The sequence below is a fragment of the Strix aluco genome, chromosome 15, assembly GCF_031877795.1.
Source record: "Strix aluco isolate bStrAlu1 chromosome 15, bStrAlu1.hap1, whole genome shotgun sequence".
Classification (NCBI taxonomy): Eukaryota; Metazoa; Chordata; class Aves; order Strigiformes; family Strigidae; genus Strix; species Strix aluco.
In genome coordinates, this window is record NC_133945.1 from 15,110,717 (window position 1) to 15,125,366 (window position 14,650).

At 38.7% G+C, this 14,650-nt stretch overlaps 1 protein-coding gene across 2 annotated transcripts in view; it reads left to right on the top strand.

Annotated features, from left to right (window-relative positions):
• MYH11 (myosin heavy chain 11) overlaps window positions 1–14,650 on the top strand; it is a 63,262-nt gene that overhangs the window by 19,334 nt on the left and 29,278 nt on the right. Inside the window, exons 5-8 of one of the 2 annotated variants that reach the window (XM_074840568.1) lie at window positions 2,091–2,118; window positions 10,037–10,139; window positions 11,866–11,886; window positions 14,096–14,188. In XM_074840568.1, coding sequence (XP_074696669.1) covers window positions 2,091–2,118; window positions 10,037–10,139; window positions 11,866–11,886; window positions 14,096–14,188 — 245 coding nt within the window. The remainder of the gene's footprint in view (window positions 1–2,090; window positions 2,119–10,036; window positions 10,140–11,865; window positions 11,887–14,095; window positions 14,189–14,650) is intronic. The other variant, XM_074840569.1, reaches the window with a different exon arrangement.

A 14,650-nucleotide genomic window follows, 5' to 3' on the forward strand; every position in this document is an offset into this window, starting at 1 on the left:
AAATTCCACTGGCAACTCTGTATCAAGGAGTCACTTTTATTTTCTTTATCGTATTTATGGATTTGTGATGCAATATCAATATATACCCATGGTTTCTATTTACACAACAGTGTATTTTTAGCAAAAATTCTGCCGTGTTCTCACTTTTTTAACTTAAAAGAAATCCTAGCTCGTATCCTGCAGTGAAAAATAAACATGGCTCACAGCACCTCTCTTCCCAAATGTTTATGTGGAAGAGTCCTGCTGTGCTGATTGCTGACAAGTATCTCCAATAGAAATGTAATGAGTCATTTTGCACCAATTTACCGAATAAAGCAGTTAAGTGGAACCGTTTGCTGTGTGAGTGATCAATAAAGCAGTTAATGTTATAGCTATTGAGGAACTGGGAGTAAAACGGTTGTTTAGTATCAATCCAAGCGATAGCAGAATCCTCTACTGCTTTTCCTAGACTGGCTGTGATCCAGGCAGCAATTACAACTTGCAAGATTAATAGGTCAAATTTATCTCCGTTATCTTTACACAGTACAGAAAGCTTGTTTATCTCATGGTATTTATTACATACAGGGTCAGCAATTGGGGGTAAGCAATCAGATAGGTAGCCCTGCAAATGACCCCACACATTGAATTAAAGGAGGAGGAGTTCATGTCTTAACTGATGACCAGAGGCTCCACTGGGCTAATGGTAGCTCTGCATTTGATAAATAATGCCAAACCATACAGAAACACTTACCTTAACTATCTGCCTCAAGTCTCAGATTTGTAAACTATGCACACTTTTCAAAAATGTGTTTGACCTGGCTGGGGATTTATTTTCTAAGTCAGAATATTTTTCAACAGTCTTTGAAAGGCAGTCTGTGACAGCCTCACTTAAAGAAGGGCCAACTTCAATACCAGGGCAGGTTGCTCAGAGCCTTGTTCAAATCTACTTCCAAATAGCTCCAGGGTTGGAGATACCACACCTCTCTGAGCAACCTGTCCCAATGTTTGACCATCCCCACAGTGAAAAAAGTTGTTCTACTTCAGAACTGATCACAGCAACACGCTAGTCATGCATCTTTACATAGAGGGCAAATTGTAAAGCCTCCCATTACCACAGACTTTCCTGGAAGTCTCACTTCAATGGAGCTTTACAAAATAGTTTAGCATTGTGGAGCACATTATGAAACCTCAGTGGGTGTTCATTGTCCTTCACAGCCTAGAGATGAGCCTTTTGGTAGAAAATTCTGTGTAAAAGTTCTGAAGGTAAAGAGAAACTCCAACTCCAAAAGTATAAGTAAGGAGGAATGCAGCAAGAGCAGGTTATGGAGCTAGGATGTAATCCTAAACCTTCCTGCAGCATTACAGTGTACTGGACTCTGCTGCTCAGAAACCTCTGACATGCCTCACATAGCAGAAATGGAGATTTTGGCCCACCTTTTTATAAATCTTGATCCAAAATGTGTTTGATAGTCCTGTTCATAGTAAAAAGCATGAAGAATACTTATGTACTTGTTGACATGCTTTTGTAAAATATATAAAGTATCTTGTTTTATCTTGTTCTTTGGAGGACATCTCAAAGAAGTTACTTGTCCTCTTGATAATAGTTGTCTCTGAAATGAAATAGAGAGTACATTATTCAGGTATCTGAACTTCTCTGCTTTCAAAATTCAAAGCTTTGCATGACCAGCTTAAAACATTCTAGTTTTTGATGCCTTATCTGTCCAGATTTTGTCTCAAGTGGGCTGCTAGCCATACTTCATAAGCGTAGTAAAAACTTGAGTTTCAGGTTTGAAATTTTCTGTTATAATCTTCTTATAGAGAGCCTGATCTTTTTGCTGTCCTCATTACAGCTCATCTCTAATGGAATTTACAAAAAATATTTTTGAACTCTTAACCTTTTGTTCATTTTTTGTACAAAATATTTCCATTAGAGATGGTTATTTAAATGCAAGGGCAAATTAAATAAGATATGAACCCAGTGCTTTTGACTAATCATGGATTGCCAGATTTTGGAAGGTCTAGGCTGTTCAGTGTAAAACCTTATAAATGTAAGTGCTTCTGTCAGGACAGCCATTTTCCCTAATTAATGGATTTTTTTTCTTTATTCACAGATCGAGAAGACCAGTCTATCCTGTGCACGTAAGTAAACTAATCTATTTTTGTACATCTCAATATTACAATGTCTTTCTTTATTCAAAATTCATTCAAATTTTGATGGAATGGACATATTCTCCTCACCTTCTGTAAGACTGAACTCCAGTCCTAAATCTACTCCAGTAGATTTACCTGTTGATAAAATAAAAAGCAGGTATCAGTGTCGTAGGAAGTCTTTAACGCACAAACTTATTTCTCTAAATTGACTTTCTGAATGTAGAGATTTAAGAGTTTAGAATAAACAGTTGGGGAGTGTGGTTGTAAAATTGTGTGTGGAGAGGACAAGGGATTTTAAAAGGTTCCTAGAGGAAGCTGAGGAACAAAGTAAACTGAGGAACACAGAGCATCCCAGATATTTACTGAACTGCTTTTCATTTTCAGCTGTTGGTGGCTCAACACAGCTTCCTAATTCAGTGTGACCTTTCATGTTTATGCTGTTGATTTGTGCTGTTTGCATATCCTGTAGCTAGAAGGGGGCAGGTTTGGTACCTCTCCGCCTGCAGTGGGCACCCCAGGCGCTGGTGCACAAGGCAGGGCTGCGCGGGCTCAGAGGGCTCAGCAGCACCGTGCAGGTCAGACCCTTCTGCAGTCCCTACATAATCGTTTTAGGCAATAGTGAAATACCAGCTAAGACAGCCCTGTTTTGAACTCTCTGGTTTTCCTGTGTCCCAGCTTGCTGAAGGCCTCCTCCCTGGGTTTTGCCCCACCAGTGCTCAGACAGCACCAGCGTGGGGGTTCAGCTGTATTGCAATAAGCTTTGCAGTGCATAACTTACTGCTCCACAAAATCCCATTAGTTTATCATTCCTACCGATTCTGCAAAACATTCAGACTGTTGAATTGGACAGGGATCTCCTATCTGACCTTCAGTTTTGACCATTTCTCCATTCCACTTGCTAGTTAGTTGGTTCTATTTACTTGAATGCCATCGAGGATGCTTTTGACATAATTTTGTGATTGTTGCATTAGGCATCTTCCAGTTCTCCTGATCAAATGTAGAATTTGATTCTGTATGAATACCAATTATTGTTTGGAGAAGGTGGCATGCATATTATTTATAGCAGGTTCATGCAATGATGCTGTAGTCTGTCAAGCATTCTAAATACACATAGTCCCAAACTGAACTGGTTTTAGCTATCTGTGAAAATGTGGCTACCGATTGACTGAATGTATGTTTATAATACAGTTTTAAAAAGCACTGCTACTGATCACCAGCCATACATTTACCTGTGAGTGCCAATGCTGACTGGAAAGAATTTATCACCTAAGAAAAAGTAAAAATTATATACTGTATCTGGTACCATAAGTGCTAGCATAGCTCTAACCTCTGTTGTAACAAGATTTCATATAAATCAAGAATCTGCCAAAAAATGCATTAATACCAAAAAGAAACCTAAAATTGCTGCAATGATGAAATAAAAATTGACCATCACATTCTTCCCAGGATGAAACATGTCATGGTAATGAAGACTAATTTACAATATGCATTTCCTCCTTCTATTCTTGTACTTTAGTTTATTTTTCCATTAGTAAATCTTCAGATCTTCTTTTAACTTTGGAGCACTAGGATTTTTAAGAAAGGGACTTTATTTTACAAATCTACGCCTTTTTGTTCATGAAAATTCATTAAAGGATCCAATTCTGACAGATACCATATATTCAAAATACCTTTTTTTTTTTCACCTGGGCATCTAAGCTGGAAACATAAAGTGTTTCACACCAGTAATACATAAAATAGAGAGAATTAAATGCCTTTCCCGTTTTGAAAACAGTCACAGTAAATGATTCAAAAGATGTTTAGAATAACTGCTGTATGTTGGATGGGCACCATGAGCCATAACTTAAAACAGTCCTCACCATGTCTTTTAAATCAAAAAAATTAGTCAAGCTAAAACCAATGTACACAACTTTAACCACTACTGGTTTATTATCCTTGCTGGCCTTATTTGGCTGTACAGAAAGAAGAAAGTTCACTTGGCTTTCAGCTGGGCATCTGTCAAGCGGAAGCAATTTGCTTTATTTTATAGAATCGCTAAAAATTCTAAGAAATTATCTTTTTGCCTAAAATATGTAACAGTAACTGAAGACTTCATGGCACTGATCAGCTGGGATCTTTTCTTTAAATAGCTACGGGCTCAAACTTTCCAAGGCTTGGTACATAAATTGTAAAAAATGTATCTGTAAGGATTCATATGCAAGTAGTTGTGGATGCTGCCAAAAACTCACTAATGTTCAGCGATGCTGCAGTGTAGACTCTTGCATTCTTCCACTTATTGCTACCCATCTCCCACAAATAACTTTTTGCTATTAACCTTATGGGAATTCAGCAGGATAGCCAAAATACTGGTGGCAAAATGAAAGCAGAGATGGTACACTTTATTTTTAAGTACCCTGTCCTGTGTGCTTTGTACTACTGCAAAGTTATTCCATTGTTAGTAGAGCTCACCTGGAAACCAAAGGTCTGGTGGGATGCTGAGTGCCTGGGACTTGCCTGAAATGCTGCTGGGGCACAGGCAGGGGCACAGATCTGAGAGCTAGGCCTGATTTTGTGTTTCTGAGTATAACTATACCCATTCTCAGGTCTTCACCCTCAGCTCATTTAACCTACCCTCACGTGGTTAATTATTGTTTGCATTCTTTTCAATCCCTACCCTTTAGTGTGATTAACTGTGGTATGTTTAAAATGCTCCATATGTCTTTAATGTTCATGGGTTCTAATACTTCCTCAGAATTCCCTGTCTTTCCTAGATTTCATTATTTCCTCTACATTTTATTAATAACTACACACATACTGCCTTTGATCTACTCTCCTCTGTGCACATATCCTTTCTGCTGTTAGGTCTTTCCCATGGGCAGCATCACTGAACATCCTCTCATGTTATTCTCTGCCAGTTCCTCTCTGCCACTTTACAGTCAGCCTTAAAACCTCACATCCTACCATGCACATATACAAGCTGCCTCTCTGGAACATAAGAAACTTTATACCATGGCTGTGGGATATATAACTTAACACAACATATATAATAAATATACAATATATAATACTGCACTAAGGGTATGAAATCTTATTACTTTATGTGTCCAAAAATTAAGGCAGTTAAGACTTTTCCATCCCTGTGTTTTGGTCCCTGTACTGTTCTGGGCAGCCTTCACTGCTCTGCCTGGCTATTGGGATTCCCCAAAATTCCTGTCTGTGCTTAGGCCTCTGCCACTGCTGTTTCTTTTCTTTGACATCTGAGTTGGCCATGAAATATTCTGTGTCCACTCTTGCAAAGACCGTGCTGGTCTGTGTTGACCAGCACATGAGATGTTGCTGAAGGAAAAATCCCAGGAAAACTGTCCAGTTACTCAGAGACCTGAGCAACCTCAGTGCATCATAAACAATGGCCAGTGAACAGGCTTGTGACTTTTCAAGCTTCTTCCAATGTAAGTAGTGACACTAACCCTCAAAGAAGACTTCTGGCCTTGAAGTTGTTTGGTTTCTAAAGATACAAGTGGATTCTCCTGGAGTTTTCAAAAGGTTTTTTACTAAAAATTCCACAGGTGCTTATTTGCATAGCTGAGCACATGAGTGTTTTAAAGATCTCCCCTTAAACCTGTCTGATCTTGGGGTTATCATATTTTAGCCACTTCCTGAAGAGTGGGTAGAATATTTTCTATAAAGCAGATGTGGCTAAAATGACTGTGCACAAGTTTCAGTTAAACAAAAAAATACCTTAAATGAATGAGAAAAAAAACTGATCAAAATTCTGAATGTTTGGAATAAGTGAAGCCTGTGAAAACAAATGCTTGTTAAACACTTGGTTTGTACATATAATCAGATGCTTTTTCATTACGTTTTACTTTTTTTATACATGCATTTAGTTTGAATAGCTTCTATAAAAATACATGGTAGCAGGGTCCCATTTTCACTTGATACAGTAACAGACAAAATACTGGGTGACACAGTGACCATCCTGCCCTTTTCCCCTTTCTCCCCTCTCTTTTGGGCAAACTCTCCAGAGCCTCACCCGGCCACGGGACTTCAGCCTGCTTTCTCCCCTGACACGTGTCAAGAAGCAGAGTCATCCAGAACACCCTCCAAACTGCAAAGCCCCATTAGTCAAAGAGTCCTCCACAAGAGAGCTAAACTCTTTTCTTTCCAAGCTCACTCAATCTCAAAAGCTGGGGCTGGCAAGCGTTGCTGCCTGGCCCTTCTCCCATACAGTTATCTTGTGTAGCTTTAGACCTGGGGTGGAGCTTGGTGCTGAACCAGCTTGGTCTCTTTTGGGAATTTTTTTATAAGTAAACTAGTAGGATCAGTGGGCTGGCTTCTGAGATGGATCTCTAGTGGGGTACAGCTGGTCTAGGACAAAGATTTTCATTATCATTGCCCATCTCATACTGCAGGATGAAGCCTGCCAAGCCCTAATGTGATTTAGAGCACCTCATTGACTGCTCTGTGCACAGAGGCTTCCCGCAGTGCCAGGATAGCCAGATTAAGAGATGTGTGAACGGGCAATTTTTGTGGTTCATTGCTTACTGAAACAAATGCTGAAAATACATTCTGCTGTTACTTTTTAGATGTTTCCAAAAGTGGAATTAAGCTAAGTCTTATAATATTAATATAGAAAGCTTTCAAATTTTCAACAAAGCACTTTTTAACTGATTTTTCCATTATACCCAAATGTACAAGACTCCTAGCTACACCACAGGCTCACCCCACAACAATGGGGCCAACTTGATAGTCTCACCTTGTCCTAATTTGGAAACCTATTCTAAGTGGGATACTTTTCATTTAAGGTGAAGGTAATGGAGTCATAGAGGGTTTGGTAGCTCATGTGGTACAAAAACTATTATAACTGCATACTATCTATGTGAGCTTATGTACTTTAAATCCTGTACTGAGTTTCTGAAACAATGCCTGGCAAGAAATGAGGGAAGAATAAATTTAAACTATGCCACACAATGTGAGAGAGGTGTTTTTAACAGAGCAAGCCTGTAAGCCTAATAGACCCTTTTGCTCTGGGAAAGCCAAGGAGTTTCTTAGGAGGAAAACGTGTATGGGGAGTAGATAAAGTACTGCTGTTGGGCTGATCAGAACTGTGCAATGGGACCTGCTTTTGATCTGTTTTATTGTGTTGCCCCTCTGAGCTGTGTGCAAAGAACAGCACTGGCAGTAAATGTGCTGCCTCTGTGTATGGCAGGCAACCAGAATGCTTCTAGATGCTTCAGTTAAACAGTCTACTCTCAGAAGATCATGATTAGGACAGTGCTAACAGCATTTATGTGGTGAACACCTGCTTTGGAACATAATTTAGGGGTAAAAACTGGGGAAAATGGGCATTCAGAAGAGAGGAGCAGATGCCTCCTGGTAGGAACCTGGTTGTTTATGGTCCATGCCGAAACCACTGAAAAATACTTGCAAGAAAAAGACCCATCTTTAAAAATTCAGCCACTGAACTCGGGAGAGCATGTAGATTTGAAACAGGTGGGATTCCTCATACCACCTCACAATGAAAGTTGTTTCTGTCACCCCGGAAATGATGGTACTTCAAGGCAGATGCAGAGAAAAAAAAACAGCATGATTAATTCTGTTGCAGCTCAGTAGTTCTAGGAAGAATTTCATCCACCTGTGAAGCAAACTAAGAGATTCACATGCTCTCCTCCTTCTGGGTCTTTTCCCTTGTAATCTTATTGATGTTAAGAGGCACTGAACCTGATCTAGACATTCCTCCTCATTAGATAGTTTTCAAACATGGTATTTTATCACTGGGATGAAATCTAAACATTGTCATACAGCTGTGATGCATCCTTCAGAGTATGAAGGCTACTATGTTGTTTAATGAGTGCTTGTTTATCAGACCTATTTTCATGGAAATTTAAAAATTATCTGAAATGCTGTAAAATTAGATGTATTCATCAGCTATGGACATTATTCTTCATTACTTACTGACCTTAGAGATTTTTTTTCTACTTGTAGCTTCTGAGATCCTGTCTGTTTTCTATTTCATGTTGAAGCATTTCCATTTTGTGTACTTTTTATTGTCCACTTCAAAAGAAAGTTAAAGCCTCAAAGTCTATCTGCAGAAAATAGGAAAACCCTCAGCATTTGCAGGAGCAAAGAGTTAAGGATGAAAGCACAGAACAAAATGTTAAGTAACTCAAGCATTACAGTATGGTAGGATAATTACAAGTAAAATGATGCCATATATGGTAATACTTACAGGGATTCAGGGGAAAGCCAAATGATGGGCAAGTGTTGCCCTGGGAGAAAGGAAATGCAATTCCTGTAGTGATGAACTACAAATAACCTTTAATAAAATGGAATAGTTCAAAGCCCAGGGTTTGTTTGAAGAAAGTTTTTTTTTATTTTTTTCCAAAGAAACAAAGTTGTAAGGTAGATTTATTTGAAAACTTTGTATGCATATGTCTTCAAATCGGTGTGCTTGGTTTGGAATTGTTCCCAGGACACTTAATTTTTATCAATAAAGCCTGGAAATGTTTTAGCACTGAAGCCCAGGCAGAGATGAATCCAACCTCTAAACTGTGCAAATTAACCCAGGTCTTGTGAAAAGGAACATATTCATCTCAATTATTTCTAGTTAAAACTCTAAAAGCCAGAAGAAACACTTCTTAACGTGTTGTATCTCCAGCAGGAATTGTTTCTGGTTTCCTAAGGTTTACATCATTGTCATTCCATCTTCAAAGTTCTGCCCAGCACTTATCCATATTTTTTATGTCCATTTATCACTGGTCCCTTGGTAGGGAAAATTAACTCCTGTATTTCCTAATTAGGAAAAGACCCAGAACTGCAATGGGTCCAGCTAAATAGTTTCAGCTTCAAAAGAGTTGACAGGTATCCATGGGATTTTGAATGTACTGTTCTTTTTATTTTTAAATCCATTTTAGTTTAAATCTAAAGAGGTCCAACTTACATTTAGACTGTTGTCCTCCTCACAGCACTAGCTTGATACAGTTGAAAGAACTAGTTTATTACATCCACACCTACTTTAAGGCACTTTTGATTGCTGAGACAGGACAGTATAAAAACATTTTCGCCTATATAATCATCAGAGCCAAAGGTATCTAGAAGATGTGAGACAATGTAATGTGACACTTAGAGAGGGAAAAGTAGGCTGGAAATGTTCTTCTGAGAAAAGACTGTATAAATCTGGCCCTTGTACCTGTATTTCGAAAACCACTATTTTACTTTAAGAGAGGGTTTCAGAGTTGTAAATAAACTTAACCCTGGAAGTCCTCTGGGAGGTGAAAAGTTACCACTGCCTTCCTGCTTCCCAAGGGGCACTGCATGGAGCACAGCTGGGATGCAATTCTGCTGGTCAGACATGTCCCCACAAAAGATGTCCCTTACTACCCAGTTAGCAGGGACACCTCAGGCAGTCCCAGCTCTGGTCTCACCAAATTCAAGGAACATTTGATCATGGAGATCAGATGAGGCAGGATCATTCGCTTATTCTCCAGCACTGATACAAGCTGTTTAACGCCAGAGTTTCTGAAGAGAAAACTATTGTATTGCTGCTGATGTTTTTTTCTTACTACATCATAGTTAATGTTGTATTTTTTGGCCTTAAAATACAAGCAGACTCCCTGCCAGCTCCACATCTTGTAAATGTTCATATGCTGCCAAAGCGAGATGAACTGCCGTTCAAAAATGCATCATGTTTTAGAATTGCCTTAAATGGCCCAAAGTCCAGTCAAAATACTATTGGGACAGAGATATAGCTCTGATAATGCGTTCTTTGCATGCTGAAGTTAGGTGGATTTGGAGAGATGGTGTGCTGGGGTAAATACTAACTGAGCCAGGTAGTTTCCAGTCCTGTTTTTCTACATTAAATACATCACATGGCAGAAGGAGTCCCCTAGTTACCTACCTTCTTTTGTGTTATTTTCTTTCCCCTCAGAGGTGAATCTGGTGCTGGCAAGACAGAAAATACCAAAAAGGTCATTCAATACCTGGCTGTTGTTGCTTCGTCACATAAGGGCAAAAAGGACATCAGCATCACTGTAAGTGAACTCTTCCGTATTCAACTCTTCTTCAAGCCTGTTAGGACTGTACTGAGCTGACTGTGCTAACAGCAAGTCAACGTCTGTGGCTTGCCAAACAGTCGACATATTAAGAGTACACAATTACGTCACAGTTCTATGTTTATGGAAAAAAACTTTTGTTTGACACCCCCTTAGGCATCAAATCAGAATGTACTTCGCTAGAAGGAAATATTCATAGCTCTTCATATGCATAGCACCTATTTATAACCTAGCATGAAGGCCTTGGAGTCTGCAAGGGCTTAGGTCCTTATTTTACCCTTGGCCCTTGGCAACTAAGAGGTTTGGGAAAGCCTTTAACTAACGCATTGTCCAACTGCATCACAAAAATGTATACGAGCGTTTAAACTTCCAGAGTTTTGATTGGCTTTGTTAGCAAGTGAGTTTTCCTACTAACCAGCAAGGAGTCCCACTATAAAACTTGTCTTTTCTTTTTACTCTGTCAGAGAGAACAATTTTGAAAGGCACAATTTTTTAAAAGTCCTTTGTTCCTTCGAAATTTGTAACAGCCTTCCCTTAGTGACTAAAGTTCATTTTGTTTCTCTGAACCATAATACGAGCTTTTACCTGCCCAGTTCCTGGAGATCATTAGCGTGGCTGAGGCTCTACACTCTTTGCTGTTTTCAACGATACAACTCCAGGTCCCACATCATTTCCAGCCTTTTGAATGTTACTCAAATTTCTGAAAAAAAAAAGTAGCAATTCACTTTTATGACAAAGGGCTTAATTCAAGAAGACATTTCGGTGTGTCCCAAATACAAGACTGGGTCCAAAAGTAATTAGTAGGGTAGTGGGAAATGAAGTAAAAAATCTCATGACCACACCTGTGCTGGCACTTGCAGCTGCCCTTGCCTACCCTGGATGCTGGCAGGCAGAGGACTCCAGAGCACAGGGTGTGCAGACTGGCCTCTTCCACCATAAATAATTTTTGTTTATGTACAGCAGATTCTGCTTTGGGGTCGGGGAGGGAGTAGATGTCCCTTTGGGTAGTATTTTCTAGAAATCTGTGATTAAATTTAGTGCAAACAGTCTAAGACTAAAGGCATCATTTTCCTTTGTTGAATGTTTATGCAAAGAAGTTATTTCTTCCTACTGGGTCCCTGCTCAGTGGCTGGGGGAAATGAACTTGTGGTTTCAAGGCCATCCCTAACAGGCATGTAACTGCAGTTGCTGCTGACTCCTCTGGGGAATTACAAGAGTCTCAGGATCGAACTGGCCCTGAGACAGACCTGAAGGCAAATATCCACCAGATAGGAGCTGAGAAAAAGTCTAAGTTGTTCTATAACATGACGACAAATAGCAATTCAGGGACTGGGACTACTGACACTGCAATTTCAGTCATTAAAAAACAATGAATAGCAAAATGCCTCAGTTGCACCAGAGAAGAACTGGGGATTTACCATAAAAATATCTGTCCCTGTCTGGTCCTGGGAGACTAACCTGGAACTGGATCCAAATCCCATCCCTTTGCTTCAGGGTTGTTTTTTTTTTTCTTCAGTTAAAATGCTCTATATAGTAATGGTATTTGTACTCTTGGTATGTCTGCAATAAATTGTTTGTATTTGTATTCCTGGTTTATTTGCATGGAAACTGTGTATTGGTTATTTTAATACAGGAAAAACAATAAAAATGTCTGTGTAATGGAAATGATACTGACACTTGTTTTATACCACGTTATTCAATACAGCAAGGTCCATCTTTTTCTTACGTGAGTAACTTAGACTGTTTGATGTGTGTTTAAGGCACTGAGTGTAGATCTGCATGCTATTGTTGCACCTCGAAAATTTAAGAGAGATTTTGTTGAAATATGTTGTATGATATGATAAAAAGCAACAATAGCGCCAAATGCTCTCACAAATCAACCCTAACTGTGTCAGGCTCCATGGTAAAGAATGAGGTCTGACACAGGCAGGGTCATCTTTCAAATATCACTTTCTTCTCTATATCTGTGTTCAAATTGCCATAGTTTGAATGAAATTTCCCACGATCCTGAAAGAGCCACTCAGCCTGAAATTGAGCAATGTGATTTCTGAATGAAAATACCCAAATGCTTTCTGTGCTTCAGGTTGAACTTTTTAGGACTGTTGTGAAATAATTCCTAAACCTCACGGTGTTTGATTTTTTTGGCTGCATGCTTTCCATTTGATACTGCTTTTAATTTTACATTTTCATGTAACTGTTGAGAATTGTTCACATCCACAAAAGTTAGCATGTTCTTAGCTTGCTGCTACGATGTGTAACAGAGCAATTCCCACTGCAGCGTGTGTCTGCAGGTGTGTTACAGCAGTGTCTTACAGGCCCTCACGGGCTCTCCTGTACTGTGGTGTGCTGTACCAGCGTACCAATACTTTGGGAATATAGGCAGGTTTGCTGGCATAGTCCTTCTGTTTCTGTGCTAGGCAAATGGGATATTTTTTTTTTTTTTTTTAATGGGGGTCTTTTTTTTCCCCCGTTCTGACTGCTGCCTCTCAGACTTTGACTATGACAAAGGGCAATGTATTGCCCCTTAGTTGAGTACTTCATTTGACAAGATCTCTGCAAAAAACCTAATTCATTGCTGGCATATGCAACTCAAGAGTTCAGTGGACTTACAGCTGCATACAAAATTTGGAGCCACAGTTTTTTACCAAGTTTATGGCACAGTTCAGTTCTCACTAAAAGCAGGTGGTATCTGTCTCAGTTTAGCAGACAAGGCTCTATTTTAGCTATCACCATGTGATTTCAGCAACATCCTATGCTTATAGTGGAGTTTTTAAGTCTACAGAGCATAACTGGAAAGAGTTGCTCAGTACAGAGAAACTTCAGGGACTTTTAGGAATTCATTACTTATTCATGGACTCCTGTTTTAGCTTGTTTTGGAGTTTGTTTTTTTTTTTTGAGGCAGCTCTCATCATTACCACACAAGTTACAAGACATTCAGGAAAGGCATTTAGAAAAAGGTTACCAGTTTTGCACAGTAATTGTGAAGCACTTTCATTTTCCAAATTATTTTCTCTAGATTCAACCTAAATATTGCCTTATTTTCTAATTAAAATTATTTAAATGATATCATATTATCTATCGAGGACTTTTTCCTTTTCAGGATGAGTTATTTGAAATAATGCATGTTACTGCAGAGTAGTACTCAAAGAATAGGATGACAAGAAGCAACTGTGAAAGTGAGCGACCTCATAAGACAGAGTTGAACAAAAAGTTCAGAAAAGCTGTATTCATAGGCAAAGGATTTTTTCAATTTTATTGATTTGTCTAGAAATAGGAGTATTAAATGCATGCTTGTTTCATTGCATGATTTGTTTCATTAGTAATTACCAATCACAATTAACAATATAATACGAAGTTTGTGTTTTTGCATGAGAATTCATTATCCTAGTTTGAAATAAATCAATGCATTTCCATATTTAACCTAAATAGCCTTGCATGGATCACTATTAATAGACTTGATGAAATCTGCTTTGTAGCTTTGTGCTGCATTACATTAAAATGATTCTCGGCAAGTTATTCTAATTACATCGTCATTTGCTAGCAAAGGATCTCAATAAACTAACTTGGAAAAGACATGCTAGAGTTTTCTTTAAGAATATCCCTTCTAAAAATTATATTAAACTGGAAAAAAATTTGACATTGAATGACCCTTTTTTTAAAGAAAGGCCAGTCGTGATGCTAAACAGATTAGTTGACTTTGATCTGTCACAGGCAACAGGGCTGGAAAAGGGTCATGTATACAGGACAGCAGTCAACTGCATAAATATATAAACACAAAGATTAACAGAGAAGGAAAACGAATCCACAAGAAGTGCAGTATTCAGAAAAAAATGTTAGAGGCTTAAATTATCTTTCATATTTTTCGCCAGTGCACGTGTTGGTTTTAATTAAGTAATTATGAAGTTTAGGGTTAACTGCTTTTGAATGAATTTTAGGGTGAGCTGGAAAAACAGCTTCTACAGGCAAACCCTATTCTTGAAGCTTTTGGAAATGCCAAAACTGTGAAGAATGACAACTCCTCCAGATTTGTAAGTAATAGAAATCCCATGGGGTCAATATGGGGGGGAGGTATAGCATCTTTTAAAACACAATGTACAGACAGTGGCCCTCATCAGTGCTTCTTTCTAAACAGCATCTTAAAACTAATCCCTTAAAACCAGTTTAGAATTCCTCTCTGAAATAGGAATTTGGCCTTATAGAAGATTAAAAATCAAGCTCAAACTTGACAGTACCATTGTCCTCTCACAATTCAGCAGCCTATGTGTGGTTTTTCAAAGTCAATTCCAGAGCTGGGACATATTTACCTTCAAAATCTGGACTTTCTTTTTCTTTGCACCACTGTTGAGCATATATCTCATAAGGTGTGATTGCTACTTAGCAGGAGTGGTTAATATATTAAATTAAAAACTGCAGGAAAGAAAGAAAAAACAGTCATACAGATTCAAGTTAGAATTATGTGAGCTGAGGGCTGTCACTATTTGTTGACACTT